This window comes from Neodiprion pinetum, chromosome 4 (genome assembly GCF_021155775.2).
Source record: "Neodiprion pinetum isolate iyNeoPine1 chromosome 4, iyNeoPine1.2, whole genome shotgun sequence".
In the NCBI taxonomy this organism is placed as follows: Eukaryota; Metazoa; Arthropoda; class Insecta; order Hymenoptera; family Diprionidae; genus Neodiprion; species Neodiprion pinetum.
This window is the reverse complement of record NC_060235.2, coordinates 15,084,580-15,096,585: the sequence shown is the minus strand read 5'-3', so window position 1 is coordinate 15,096,585 and position 12,006 is coordinate 15,084,580. Positions and strand designations below refer to the sequence as shown.

At 41.1% G+C, this 12,006-nt stretch overlaps 1 protein-coding gene across 1 annotated transcript in view; it reads right to left on the bottom strand.

The window, feature by feature from the left end:
• Positions 1–3,244: 3,244 nt before the first annotated feature.
• LOC124216758 (maltase 1) overlaps positions 3,245–12,006 on the bottom strand; it is a 152,708-nt gene continuing 143,946 nt past the window's right edge. The window contains exons 7-9 of the mRNA XM_046621670.2: positions 3,997–4,454; positions 3,765–3,905; positions 3,245–3,620 (exon numbers count right to left, since the gene is read on the bottom strand). Coding sequence (XP_046477626.1) covers positions 3,440–3,620; positions 3,765–3,905; positions 3,997–4,454 — 780 coding nt within the window. The 3' untranslated portion in view covers positions 3,245–3,439. The remainder of the gene's footprint in view (positions 3,621–3,764; positions 3,906–3,996; positions 4,455–12,006) is intronic.

The following is a 12,006-nucleotide window of genomic DNA, read 5'->3' as shown; positions in this document are numbered from 1 at the left end:
CTTTATGGGTTTTTATACAATATATCCAAAGTTACAAAAAAAAATTCTGCAACAAACTAAATGTATAAAGCTTCCGCCTGGTATACTACGTGAACCTAAGATAGCATCTGGAAAGTACACTGGAGGAATAAAAAGTAACATATATAACACGGTATGAAATATTCATATCACGATATTTTCCTTTTAGTAAGTAACGTTCGAATAACAACTCAATTGGATACGTACCAAGTAATCTTGATAGTAGATAAATAATATTCATGAGTGACATTCTTTTTTCGATCCCTGTGAACAGGAATCCACTCCTCAGTCCTTAAAAAATCGTGATTGAGTTAATATTATTTGAATGTGTTTGCTTCTCTGTGACTTCAGAAGTATATTTCTTCGACTGACATGATTAAAACTTTCTTGACATTTTTATATTAAAAAATTTTTTCCAATCACTTTTTCGCAATTTTTCTTATTTTCTTAAATTACATATTATTTTTTGCTATAACGAAAACTGTTCGGTCGAACGAATAGTCAGAGGTGCCCAAGCACGAACGGTCGCTCGCGCGTGTATACGAACACATGCGTCGTGCGGACGACTATCTCTGTTTTGTCTTTGCATGTGTTTAGACCAGCATGAAGGTGGCGGGAATAGCGCGGGCCAGGCTGCGTCAGTCAAGCAGTCGGGCGATTCGGGGTCAGTCGTTCATTCCTTGTGGTTTTCCTTTCTCTGTGCGTTTCCGGAGAGATGGATAAATCTAAGGGGTCTCACTGCAATTCGATCGGTACTCGGATCTTGTGGTATCTTGTATCTTCAAATCCTTCCTGTTTGTTGCATGCTGGGGAGCCGGAATAACCTCGTAAGTACACTAACAACAAGCGCGGTACGTCCCGCCAGGCAAACCGGCGCAGCCCGGTTGTACCAATGAGCAAGCGCAATGCTTGACGCAAGTAATCTACCGATTGCTTGTACATAGTTGGATTCACACTAGGTAATACTTCCGGTGCACCGAATCAAGCGGTGATACCTGAGCACAAGCGCAATGCTTATACGAAGTGGCCAGCGACTTCATTTACCACGATTATGCTGCACGAAACAGTCAAGACGCCCAGCGCAACTATATATAGATATAGAGATTCAATTCGGATGTTTCAAACGAAACCAGCAACCAATACAACCATATATATATATATATATATATATATATATATATATATATATATATATATATATATATATATATGTGTATATGTATATGTATGTATATATAAAGTGTCTCCTAATCGTAGATTTTATCTCCGAAATAATTCATTGTGCGAAATATATTTGACGTGATAAATATCCTATGCAAATTGTAAATTCAACTTTTGCGAGGGGTTTTTCCTCCGAGGTTCATACCTCAAAGATTTTCCTCTCTAAGCCATAATAAAACATAGAACTGATGGCTCAAAATACGTGTTCATTTCATTTATTTCTATCCCCTAGATCCTTGTTTTCTAGAGTTGGAAATCGTGACCAAATTAAAAAATACGCGGCCTTTTTTTTGTTAAAGAGGACGCGCCCCACGAAACAAAAACCATATCCTAATAGTGTTAAAAAATGTTTCTTGATTATGCTACATGGAACCGTATGAATATTGGCGAGCATCCGTTCACCTCGTGCGTAATACGACTGCAGAGCATCGTTATATTTGAATTTCTTCAATATTCGATCATTTGTTTTAATTAAACGGATAGAAACGAGCTTTGGAAATCAATGATAAGTGCTTCCTCTAGCAGAGCGGTATTTCGAGGTAGTAGTCAAACGAGACCGTTTTCCCAGATTACACCACCGCATCGCTACATATCTCTTGGTCTAACCAGTCCTCATTTACCCGATACCCGACGATTGAAGTGATAGCATGTATAACCGTGTGACTATTCAATTATTTTACCGTGCCTCACTTACTCCCGTCCAAATTTTTCAGATTTTTTACAGATTCCAAAAAATTGGGCATTTGAATACTGCCTATTAAAGTATATCTCACATACGGGTGGTGAGAAGGAGAATAAAATTGGGTCTGTATTTTGCGACCAGTACTTGCTTGTGAATATCTGTCGTAAATTTCTAACACCATCATTCGACCTTGACCGAGACCTCGTGTAATGCCCTATATATAACAGTTTAATATTGCCTATTACATTAAGAAAAGTGTGGACCACATTCGTACAAGCGCAAGTAATACATACCGGGACATGACGTGAATGCGCGCCATAAGAACTCACTTTGAGCAACTCCAAATTCTGCCAGGGTGACGTCAGTCGAGCGCTAGCCATAGACTTATTGAGATAGATTGTTCGGTTTGTAGGCCAAGCTGAAGCCATAATTGGAAAGCGTAGTGAGCAACCGCTACGCGAGGAAACCAATAAGGTAAGCGGGGAGATATATTTGTATAGGGACATGTGTTTCCCCCGGCAAGTCACCGATTAGAGTAAGAGATTCGACTCTAGCTACTACTCTCTCTTTTTAATTACAGCTTCAGCTTGGCACACAGCCGCACAGTCTATCTCCATATGTTTATAGCTCTACATGTATACCGGCATCAATCTATACACGTGAAACTTGGAGATCTGCTCAGAGTGTATGTATATTCTGGATTGCCTATAATTAGGAATCCTTATGTCGCGGATCAACGTAATGTTCCAGTATGGAACTATGCGTATGAATTTTCAAAACCATAAAAAAAAATTTTTAATCCAAGCTACAATAATGGTTGGTTGTGTCAAATTTTCTTACATGGAACAATGTAAGATAACTATGCACGTGGATAACATTATGCTCTGCTGGTGGTGCCGTCGCGCTACTATGAGAAACTGTAAAATGGGTGGACTTGGGGTTAAGCCCGCAGCGTGTCGAGAAAGACCTCAGCGATATCTCACATCAATTGGCAGCCAAGGTACGTCGTTCAGGCGCCAAATCGGCAAGTTAAGGTACTAAGTTTAAATACTCCCGGGCAAGTTTTTCTGCAGTTTTCCTTATCTACCATGCAAATGCAAGTATTTCTATCAAAGATCTTAACACATATACAGACGCACAATGATGGTCACTACATATTACCAAGTTCAATATTCAATTCAATGATCAAAGTGAAAAATGTTCTGTATGCATTTCAGTCAAAGACATTTAATCGCACAGTATCATATCTTTGCCGGAGCTTAGCTGAAAAAGGCATAAATGTCAAGGGTAGGGTTGAAAATTCATTTCGTAATGTCAAAAAACTCGGGTTTTCTCTCAGAATCCGTCATTTCCGCCAGCTCTCTGTAGGGATAATTTACTTTATACCAGTAGCGTACTTATATAATTCGAAATACATCTTTCTTTCAAATTCAAGGCACAGTGTTCTACTCACTACTGTCTGACAATTCTACTGCAAAAACAAGCACGTGTGTCCTACCCATAGAGAATTCGGATTAGTTACTGGAGAAGAAGCATCCAATCTTTAAAACTAAGAATAGCAAATGCGCAAAATAGCACGATATTCTTTACAGATGCAGCTAGGCCCTCGCTGGAAGAAGACTCACCATCGTCAACACCGTCTGTTAGAATAACCGCAGCGTTAGCTGTCAATATGAATCCATCACTCGTAACTGTAGTGCTGTTACAGAAATAATAAAGATAAATCTTAAGGTGTCTTACGATACTTACGACGATTTTTTAAGAAAATTCAACGTTTAAAGAATTAGAAGATTTCAGATTTGTTTTCGTCTAGAGATTTTCCTATAACATCACACAGACGTACTCAGAAAAAACAGCATTGGCAGAACGAACAGCAATTGTGAGATTGGTTGACACATCTGAGAATATTTCGGTCACATTGATGGTCTGTTTCGACAAGGCAAGATTGATTACCACGATGTACGTTGGGTTATCGTCCAGTGATCTAGAACATGAATAGTTTTCAGTGCAGCAACATTATCACTATCACTAAATAAAAAATAAGTCAACAAATATAGAAGTTGATTAAGACATACCTTCGCAGAATAAGAACTTTGTCATTGTTCAAAGTTTGAATCTCACAACTTCCATAAATGAATGTGGGATTTGATCTTAATGCTGCAACTGCTTTGTAAGTCTGAATGTTGCTTATTGTACTAGCTATTTGTGATTCTACATTTCTGGTTAAGTAGCTTGTGTGCACAGGAAGATAAGCACTTGAGCTTTCGGTGAAGCCTGCATTCGACGTGGTGTTCCACTGCATGGGTGTTCTATACGGATCTCTTGTGACAGTTGTGTAGCTGTCCTCTCCAGCAGCACAAGCCAAAGAATCAATGGTTTCTGCATACGTTATGTCATTGTTGTCGAGTAACGCAATTTCTTCGCCGTAATATGTGAAAACACGTCCTGGTAATGAGAGGATGAACATATTCAGGCCATCGGCACGGTTGAGGCCATATCTCGATGAAATACGAGAATAGTCTTGGTTGGAAAGCTGAGGAAAACACAATATCATCTACTGCCCATAGAGAGTGGAACAATTTAAAGTAGTCATAGACTTATGGAGATAGTCTGCGTAGTGTTACGGGGCCGCTGAAGTCCAAACCGAAAGACAGTGATAGTCTTGAAGTTAGCCCTTTTTGTAATATGATCGAAGGAGTGGGAAGTAGCCAGCAGGTGGCAAAAGCAATGAGGCTACGGAGAAGTAGACTTGTATAAGTCTAGTCTCCCCTGCCAAGTCACTGATTAGAGTGAGAAATCGCGTCTCTCTCTCTCCCTTTCCCTTCCCCTCGTTCTCTCTCTCTCTCACTTTCACTCTCACTCTCACTCTCTCGTGGCTCTGGTGTTGATATATTACGTGACCTAAACTGTTTTTTTTAAATAATCGCGGAAACTGATTGCATGGGTGTGTTGGTGTAGTACAGTGTGGTATAATCTTTATTTTGAAACATGTGCACGACTTTGAATGATTCAATAATTTATTATTAGGTGAAAGTGTGGCCTCTATAGGCGGTTATATTGGCCTTGATGATTTTTGGGGACAGATGCTGGCGTTGACATTTGATTGACATTATATATCGGTCCCCCGCATCACAATTGTGGTGACAGTGTTAAGCACGCTGTGCTAGTATCTATTTCGAAACTATAAACCTGTATATACCGCTGTCAAATGCGGACGGACGCACTTCTTGAACTGCTCATTTAGGAATAGTTGTTGGCATTACGTGTATACTATGATTACCTATCCCCGATCAACCATGTCTAAGCCACTTTGTAGGATTTGCTTCGCAGCAGTAGAGAAGGTTACCGACGGTGTTACAACTAGAGCTCCATTTAATACGACTATCACGTTTAGTGTATGCAAACTTGTCTTAATCTTGAGCGACAAAGAGGCGCTAATAATGCCGTGCGTGAAGTCTGTCCAGTGTGTTAGCCAGTTTCTGATTTATTAGAGATCCTAAGATCAATTGAGGCAAGGCTAGTTGGTATTGAGGGAAGCTCAAAAAAGGTAGACACGCTTGTAACTGATCTTAAGTCGCTCAATGAGAAAGTCGATAAACTCATTGCTGATAGTGTTGCGTATACAGCGGGGCTTGCAGAAGTTCGAGAGTCTGTGGTAAGAGTCATAGTGGAATTGGATAAGGTAGTTGGAGAGAGCGCGTCGGCTATGACTTGCTTGGAGCCAGTTAAAGATCAGCTGGCTAGTGGTTCGACCTCTACGAGTGGTTTGTTTGTGGCTGACCAGACCACTCTTCTTCACCTAGCTTGCCGCGATATGGTTGCGCTATTTGTGATTATTGGACTACCTGAGTGCCCCGATGATACTAAAGAGAACCTGAAGAAATTTGCGATGCCATCGGGACGTGTGCTGAACATGACCCTGCCACTAGCCGACATAATAACAATTGAGCCCATGGAAAAAAATAAAATAGGAAAGAAACGGACCCCAATTGCAGCTAGTGGCAGACCTTGTGCTCGTGCTATTGTGCTAGAATTATGTTCGAAGGCTAGATGTGATGAGCTTATTGCTGCTAAGAAGCTGAAACCGAACCTGAGAGCTAGACAGATTGCGGATTGGTATCCGGATGCCAAAATTTACGCAAACTGCCGTTACTCTGCAAACTTATACCAGTTGTGTTGCGATATACTTAAGCGTTTCCCGACCCTTGAATCCAACGCTGTTTGGATCCAGGATGCGGCAGTTCATATCAGAAAAGACAAGACGTCTACATCTCTTAGATTTTGTCGTCGTCGTAACAAGTTGTATTCGTGAGAAAAAAAGGCAACAGCAGTTCTGTACAGAATCCTAATGAATGAATTTATCGAGCGTAGCACTAAAACGTTGGCTGATCGTGGCCTTGCTGTTTCCATATCTTGACTACTGCACTCCAGTGTTTACGAATTTTTCAACATAATTAGAGCGTTCAGTCCAGGTAGCACTCAATAACTGTGTGCGCTGCTTATTGTGTCTTCCACGTGATGCGAGCATAGCTGCAGCCATATAATTATCGGTTGCTTCTGGTTGGATGTATTTTTTACAAGGCAATATACCTGAGAGAGCCATAGTTTTTTCGTAGCTGACTGTGGTTCCGGGTGAAACTTGTGTCACGGTGCGATCAAACTCGTACGTATACGTTTCAGGTTCCATCTGCTCGCACCATCACGTATCAGCAATATTTTCGTTTTATTGGTTTGCATTTCAGGAATTTGCTACTGCCCGAAATCACAATAGCACTTACTCTACCTGTTTTGCGATTGCGCCGCTATAAATATGTGCTGGCAGCGGAGGAGTGTGAAGCGAACCTGGCGAACTGGATGTATGGTACGATAATTTGATAATTTGATGACTTGTAATATTGTGCAAGGCATGGGTATGGCGCTTGAATGAATGCATGATAATTTGCAGCCTTTTTGTGCTTGAGTATCTGTAGAGCTTGTAATTATTATTATATTATTGCTATCTCTAATTTTGGTTGGTATGATATTGTTCCTGTTAATTCTTCGGTTGCTTTGTTATTTAGATTAAGCTATTATTTACTTTTTTGTTTTTTGATAATCTGATTTAGCTTCTGTATCCTTTTTTGCTTTTTTTATTTTGTTTCAGCATTTGTTTTTTTCTCAATTATTATCGTAATCAATTAGTCTTTAGTTATCATTGGTTTTTTTTAATTCATGCCTCTGGTCCTCGGGGACTTACACTCCAGGATCAAATAAATATACTTTCTGTCTCTTTCTCTCTTGCTTGGTGCTTGGTAAATAACATGTGCCTTTTATTGCTCGTCAAATTTTCTGACGTTTTCTGAGTCCTTCTTTTTCGAGTTCGGTCTGTTTAGTATCGCTCGGTTCGCACTGTGCCGGTCTCTCTAGCGCCTTTTTGTGCGGCTATCAAATAATTGAGTCTTTTAGTGTGCTCTGAACCGCTGTGTTTTCTCGGACGATTTGACTTTGTGGATTTTCTGGAGCTGTCAATGTCAATGTCAGACCAGTGAGTTTGAACTCAGCCTTTGTTGACTGTTCTGGATTACCTCGCGGCATCTATAAACTCCTATTGATATCAATCTGCGATACCAACATGCTGGTAGTATGGCTCCTCCAAACTGTGCTTTGTGTTACGCTGCTATAGATGTCTCCAGTGGTGCCATTACCACTGGCGACAAATGTTAACATTTGTTTCACGCTATCTGTTTCAAGATACGGTTCCAGGTTGAAACTAGCAGGGCTGCGACAAATCGTGTTCCTAGTTGCTGCTCTATTTGTAAGAAAGATGAGACAACCGCTATTGGAGCTGAAGTATAAAAAAATTCATCTTTGCTGGTGTCTATGAACTCTCGCTTCGGTGCGTTTAAAGCCACAGTTGCTAAGGTCAACACGCTTGTAACGATTGTTGAGGAACTTCACGAAAAATTTGACAGTACACTAGCTGATAACGTGACTCTCAGATCAGGTATGAAAGCTGTAAATGCTACCGTAACGGAAGTACAGAACGATGTTGATCCGATGGCAGAGGTCACGTCACGCTATACGGCGAAGATTAGCGAAATTAGTGACAAGCTTGCCATCAGGCAGACTGGCGTGCTAGCGCCTGCTGATGAGGTCATTGCTGGTACATTGCAATGAGGTTGTAAACTACGTCATTATTATGAGGATTCTGGGTCGTGGTGATCGCCAGCGTCTAGATGTATTACAGTCTAAACTGTTAGCGGCTCTCAATATTCAGCTGCTGTCTGCGAGTCAAGCGCCTCTCGTGAGGAAAATTAGTGTTGAAGCAAGATGGTGAAAAGGAGGATGTAACGAGAATAAAGTCTCTTAATTTTCTATTAAAAATCCCGTGTACATCATCCTAAACATAAATTTGTTGCCCAACGTGGGGCTTTTATTGGAGAACCGGCTCATTGGAAGCAGTCGTCACAGCAGACATCATCGCATTGGACAAAGGACAGAGATCATTTCAAGGTCATCAGACAGATGCTCGTCGTTAGAAGCAACATCAGTCGCAGCAAACGCAGGTGAGTGTTCTCTTCAATTCCTTTCCCATTCCCGATTCGATAAAAGAGTAACAATGGCAGAGTTAAAGCAATTGCAACAAAAGCGAGCGACTATCAAATGTCAGCTCACGCGTATGAAGAACGCACTGTCGGATGATATTGAATTATCTGAGGCTAAAGTGAAACTAGCAAAGTTTGATGAATTTTTCAAATCGTTCGGAGAAGTTCAGGACGCAATTGACGCGCTTAAAATATGTACCGCGAAAGATAAAGAAGCGGAAACGAAGGTAAAAGACGATTCAGACGCGCAACACACAGTTTTCGAAGATATTTATTACGCAGCAGCGATAAAAGTTCAAACAACAATCGACGTAGCTATGGCTCAAGCGCAGGCTCAAGCTGTAGCGCAGGTACAAGACAATCGAAATCATAATAATGGTAATAATGATCATGAAAACGCGGATCGACGAATAGGCGTCAAGCTTCCCGTATTACAATTGCCACAATACAGCGGCGATTATCAACAGTGGCTTCTATTGAAAGATGCTTTCAAATCCATGATACATCAAAGTACAGGAATTACGTCAATTCAGAAATTCCAATACTTGCGTAGCTCGTTGACCGGCGAGGCATTGCAGGTCATCGGAGGACTGTCAACGACTGCAGCCAACTACGAAAACGCATAGGAATTACTACAGAAAAATTACGAAAACATGAAGTCTTTAATCAACACACACTTAAATCAACTGCTTGACTTTCCAGCAATAACGAAAGATAAAGCATCGTCGATTAGGCAGCTGATCGTCCACGTACGATCACACTTGAAAGCTTTCAAAACTTTGGAGCTTCCAGTTGACAAATGGGACGAGCTTCTCATTCACTTATTGAAAAATAAAATGGATTTTAAGACACAAAAAGATTGGGAAGAAAGAACATCTCCTGATATAAACAGACGACCAACGCTGGAAGAATACCTGACATTTCAAGATGAGAGAGGTCGTACGCTCGAAATGATAGATAAAAGAAAAAACAAAGAAGAAACCACGAAGCCTCCTGTGGGAAAAAAACGAAAAAAAGGTATCTTCAGCTTCCGTTTCGCAATCCTCTTGCACAATCTGCAATGAATCTCATTTGATATTCAGATATCCAGAATTTCTGCAACAGTCAGCATCGGACAGAATAAAAGAAGCAAAATCGAAAAGGTTATGCATGAACTGCTTGGAAAAAGGACATTTCAGCACAGCCTATAAATCGTCAAACTGCAAACAGTGTGACAAAAACACAAGACATTGTTACATTTGGATTTAGAAAACAAGCCTACAACGGAGGAAAAATCGAACGGCGAGCCATCAAAGAAATCCGTTGTGACACATTGCGCAAGAGACAACAGTCAACAGACCGAAGGTATTGTTATTTTAAATGCAAGCTTCGTAAAAAAGCCAACATCTCATGTAGTACTATCGACTGCTTGTGTTGAGATCGAAGATGCTAATGGATATAAGCACACTTGTCGAGTGCTCTCAAATCCGGGTTCGCGGTCGAATATTATACCAGAAGAAATGGTGCGTAAACTCAAGATCCAGTGCGAAAAACAGAACGAGTTAATCACCGGTATTAATAAAACTCAGACAAACATTGCACGCACAACCACAGTCAAGATAAGGTCGATGCACGCAGACTTCAAAACGCTCATCGATTGTTTGGTGCTACCGAGCATCACAGAACGTTTGCCACAGGTGAAAATCGGTGCGAAATGTTTGCCGGATGGATTAAAATTGGCCGATCCGAACTTCCATGAGCCAGGCGTGATTGATCTATTCGTCGGTGCTGGGCTTTTTTGGAGATTAATGTGTTCAGATTCAATTCGACAACCAAAGGGAATTCTAAGATTGCACAACACTTTACTGGGGTGGATCGTCGGTGTCGAGCTCATCGATGCAAGTTCGGAAAACCAGCGCTTCTGTGGACTTGTAACAAACGCAGCGTTACAGGAGCAATTGGAGCGTTTCTGGAAGCAAGAGGAACCTCCCGAGACAAGACGAATACCAAAAGAAGAAAAAGAATGTGAGGAACAATTCTCGCAGACTGTGCAAAGAGACAAGACCGGAAGGTTTATAGTAGCCTCACCCAGAAAGCAAGAAGCTGTCTTGGGTGAGTCAAAAAGCAGGCGGTTTGACGTGTGTTTTCGCTCAAGAGACGTTTCAGGGCCAATCCTTGAATCAAAACGGAGTACGTTAAATTCATGGAGGATTACCAAAATCAAAAGCATATGTCGCTGGTTCCAGACGGCACAAATTTGAAACAAAACGATTCATTCGTTTTACCGCATCAGCCAGTCATAAAGGCAGATAGCATCACGATAAAACTGAGGGTCGTTTTCGATGCTTCAGCAAAAACTTCTCTTGGCACAGCATTGAACGACAAGTTAATGGTCGGACCGAACTTGCAGAATGATTTTTTCAACATAATTCTGGGGTTCCGATCACACGAGTTTGTTATTACAGCAGATATAGCTGCAATGTTTCGTCAAACCATCGTCAGAGAGGAAGATAGAGATTTTAAATGAATCCTATGGAGAACAGACGACACTCAACCAATTCGGAAGTATCATCTCAACACAGTGACTTACGGGACAGCTCCCGCACCGTACCTTGCTATCAGATGTTTGCGACAATTGGCAACAGAAGAAACCAACAAGTTCCCACGGGCAGCTAGAGCCCTCAGAGAAGATTTCTACATGGACGAGGTTAGAACTGGTGAGAAAATAATAGAAAAAACGATAGCTTTGCAACGAGAATTGGATGAACTTCTACGAAAAGTTCAGTATCAACTAAGAAGATGGCGTGCGAGCGATCGACAAATCGTCGCAAACATATCGAAAGAACGCGAAGCAGATATTTTGCTAACAATCGACAAAGAGGGTCCAATGAAAATCCTTGGGCTTCTTTGGGATTCGAACTCCGATACAATGCAATACAGCGTGAAAATCGAAGAGACTTCGAAGATCACCAAACGAGTCGTACTTTCGAAAATAGCACAGATATTCGACCCGTTGGGTCTATTAGGTCCTGTAATAATTAATGTAAAATGCATAATGCAGAAAATGTGACAGTCGAAGACGGGGTGGGACGAGCTCCTGCCTCCAGAGATTCAAAATAAATGGACGGAGTTCTACAGCTTTTTGCCAAGTATCAACGACGTTCGAATCGGAAGGAATGTTAATCTGCAAAATGCACAGGAGACCTTCGATCTTGTAAGCTTCGGCGGTGCTTCTGAAATAGCATTCGGAGCCTGCCTCTATGCAGTTTCAAAAGATTTAAAGGGAAATGAACAATTACATCTCATTGGATCAAAAGACAGAGTCACACCGCTCAAAACTATTTCACTACCAAGACTGGAGTAAAATGCCATGTTGTTACTCGTAAAACTATGTAACACGGCACGACAAGCATACGGCGACAAAATTCGTAAAGTTTTCCTTTGGAGTGACTCGACAATCGTTCTCAGCTGGATTTCGATATCGCCGAACATGAGAAAAACGTACGTGGCTAATAGAGTCAC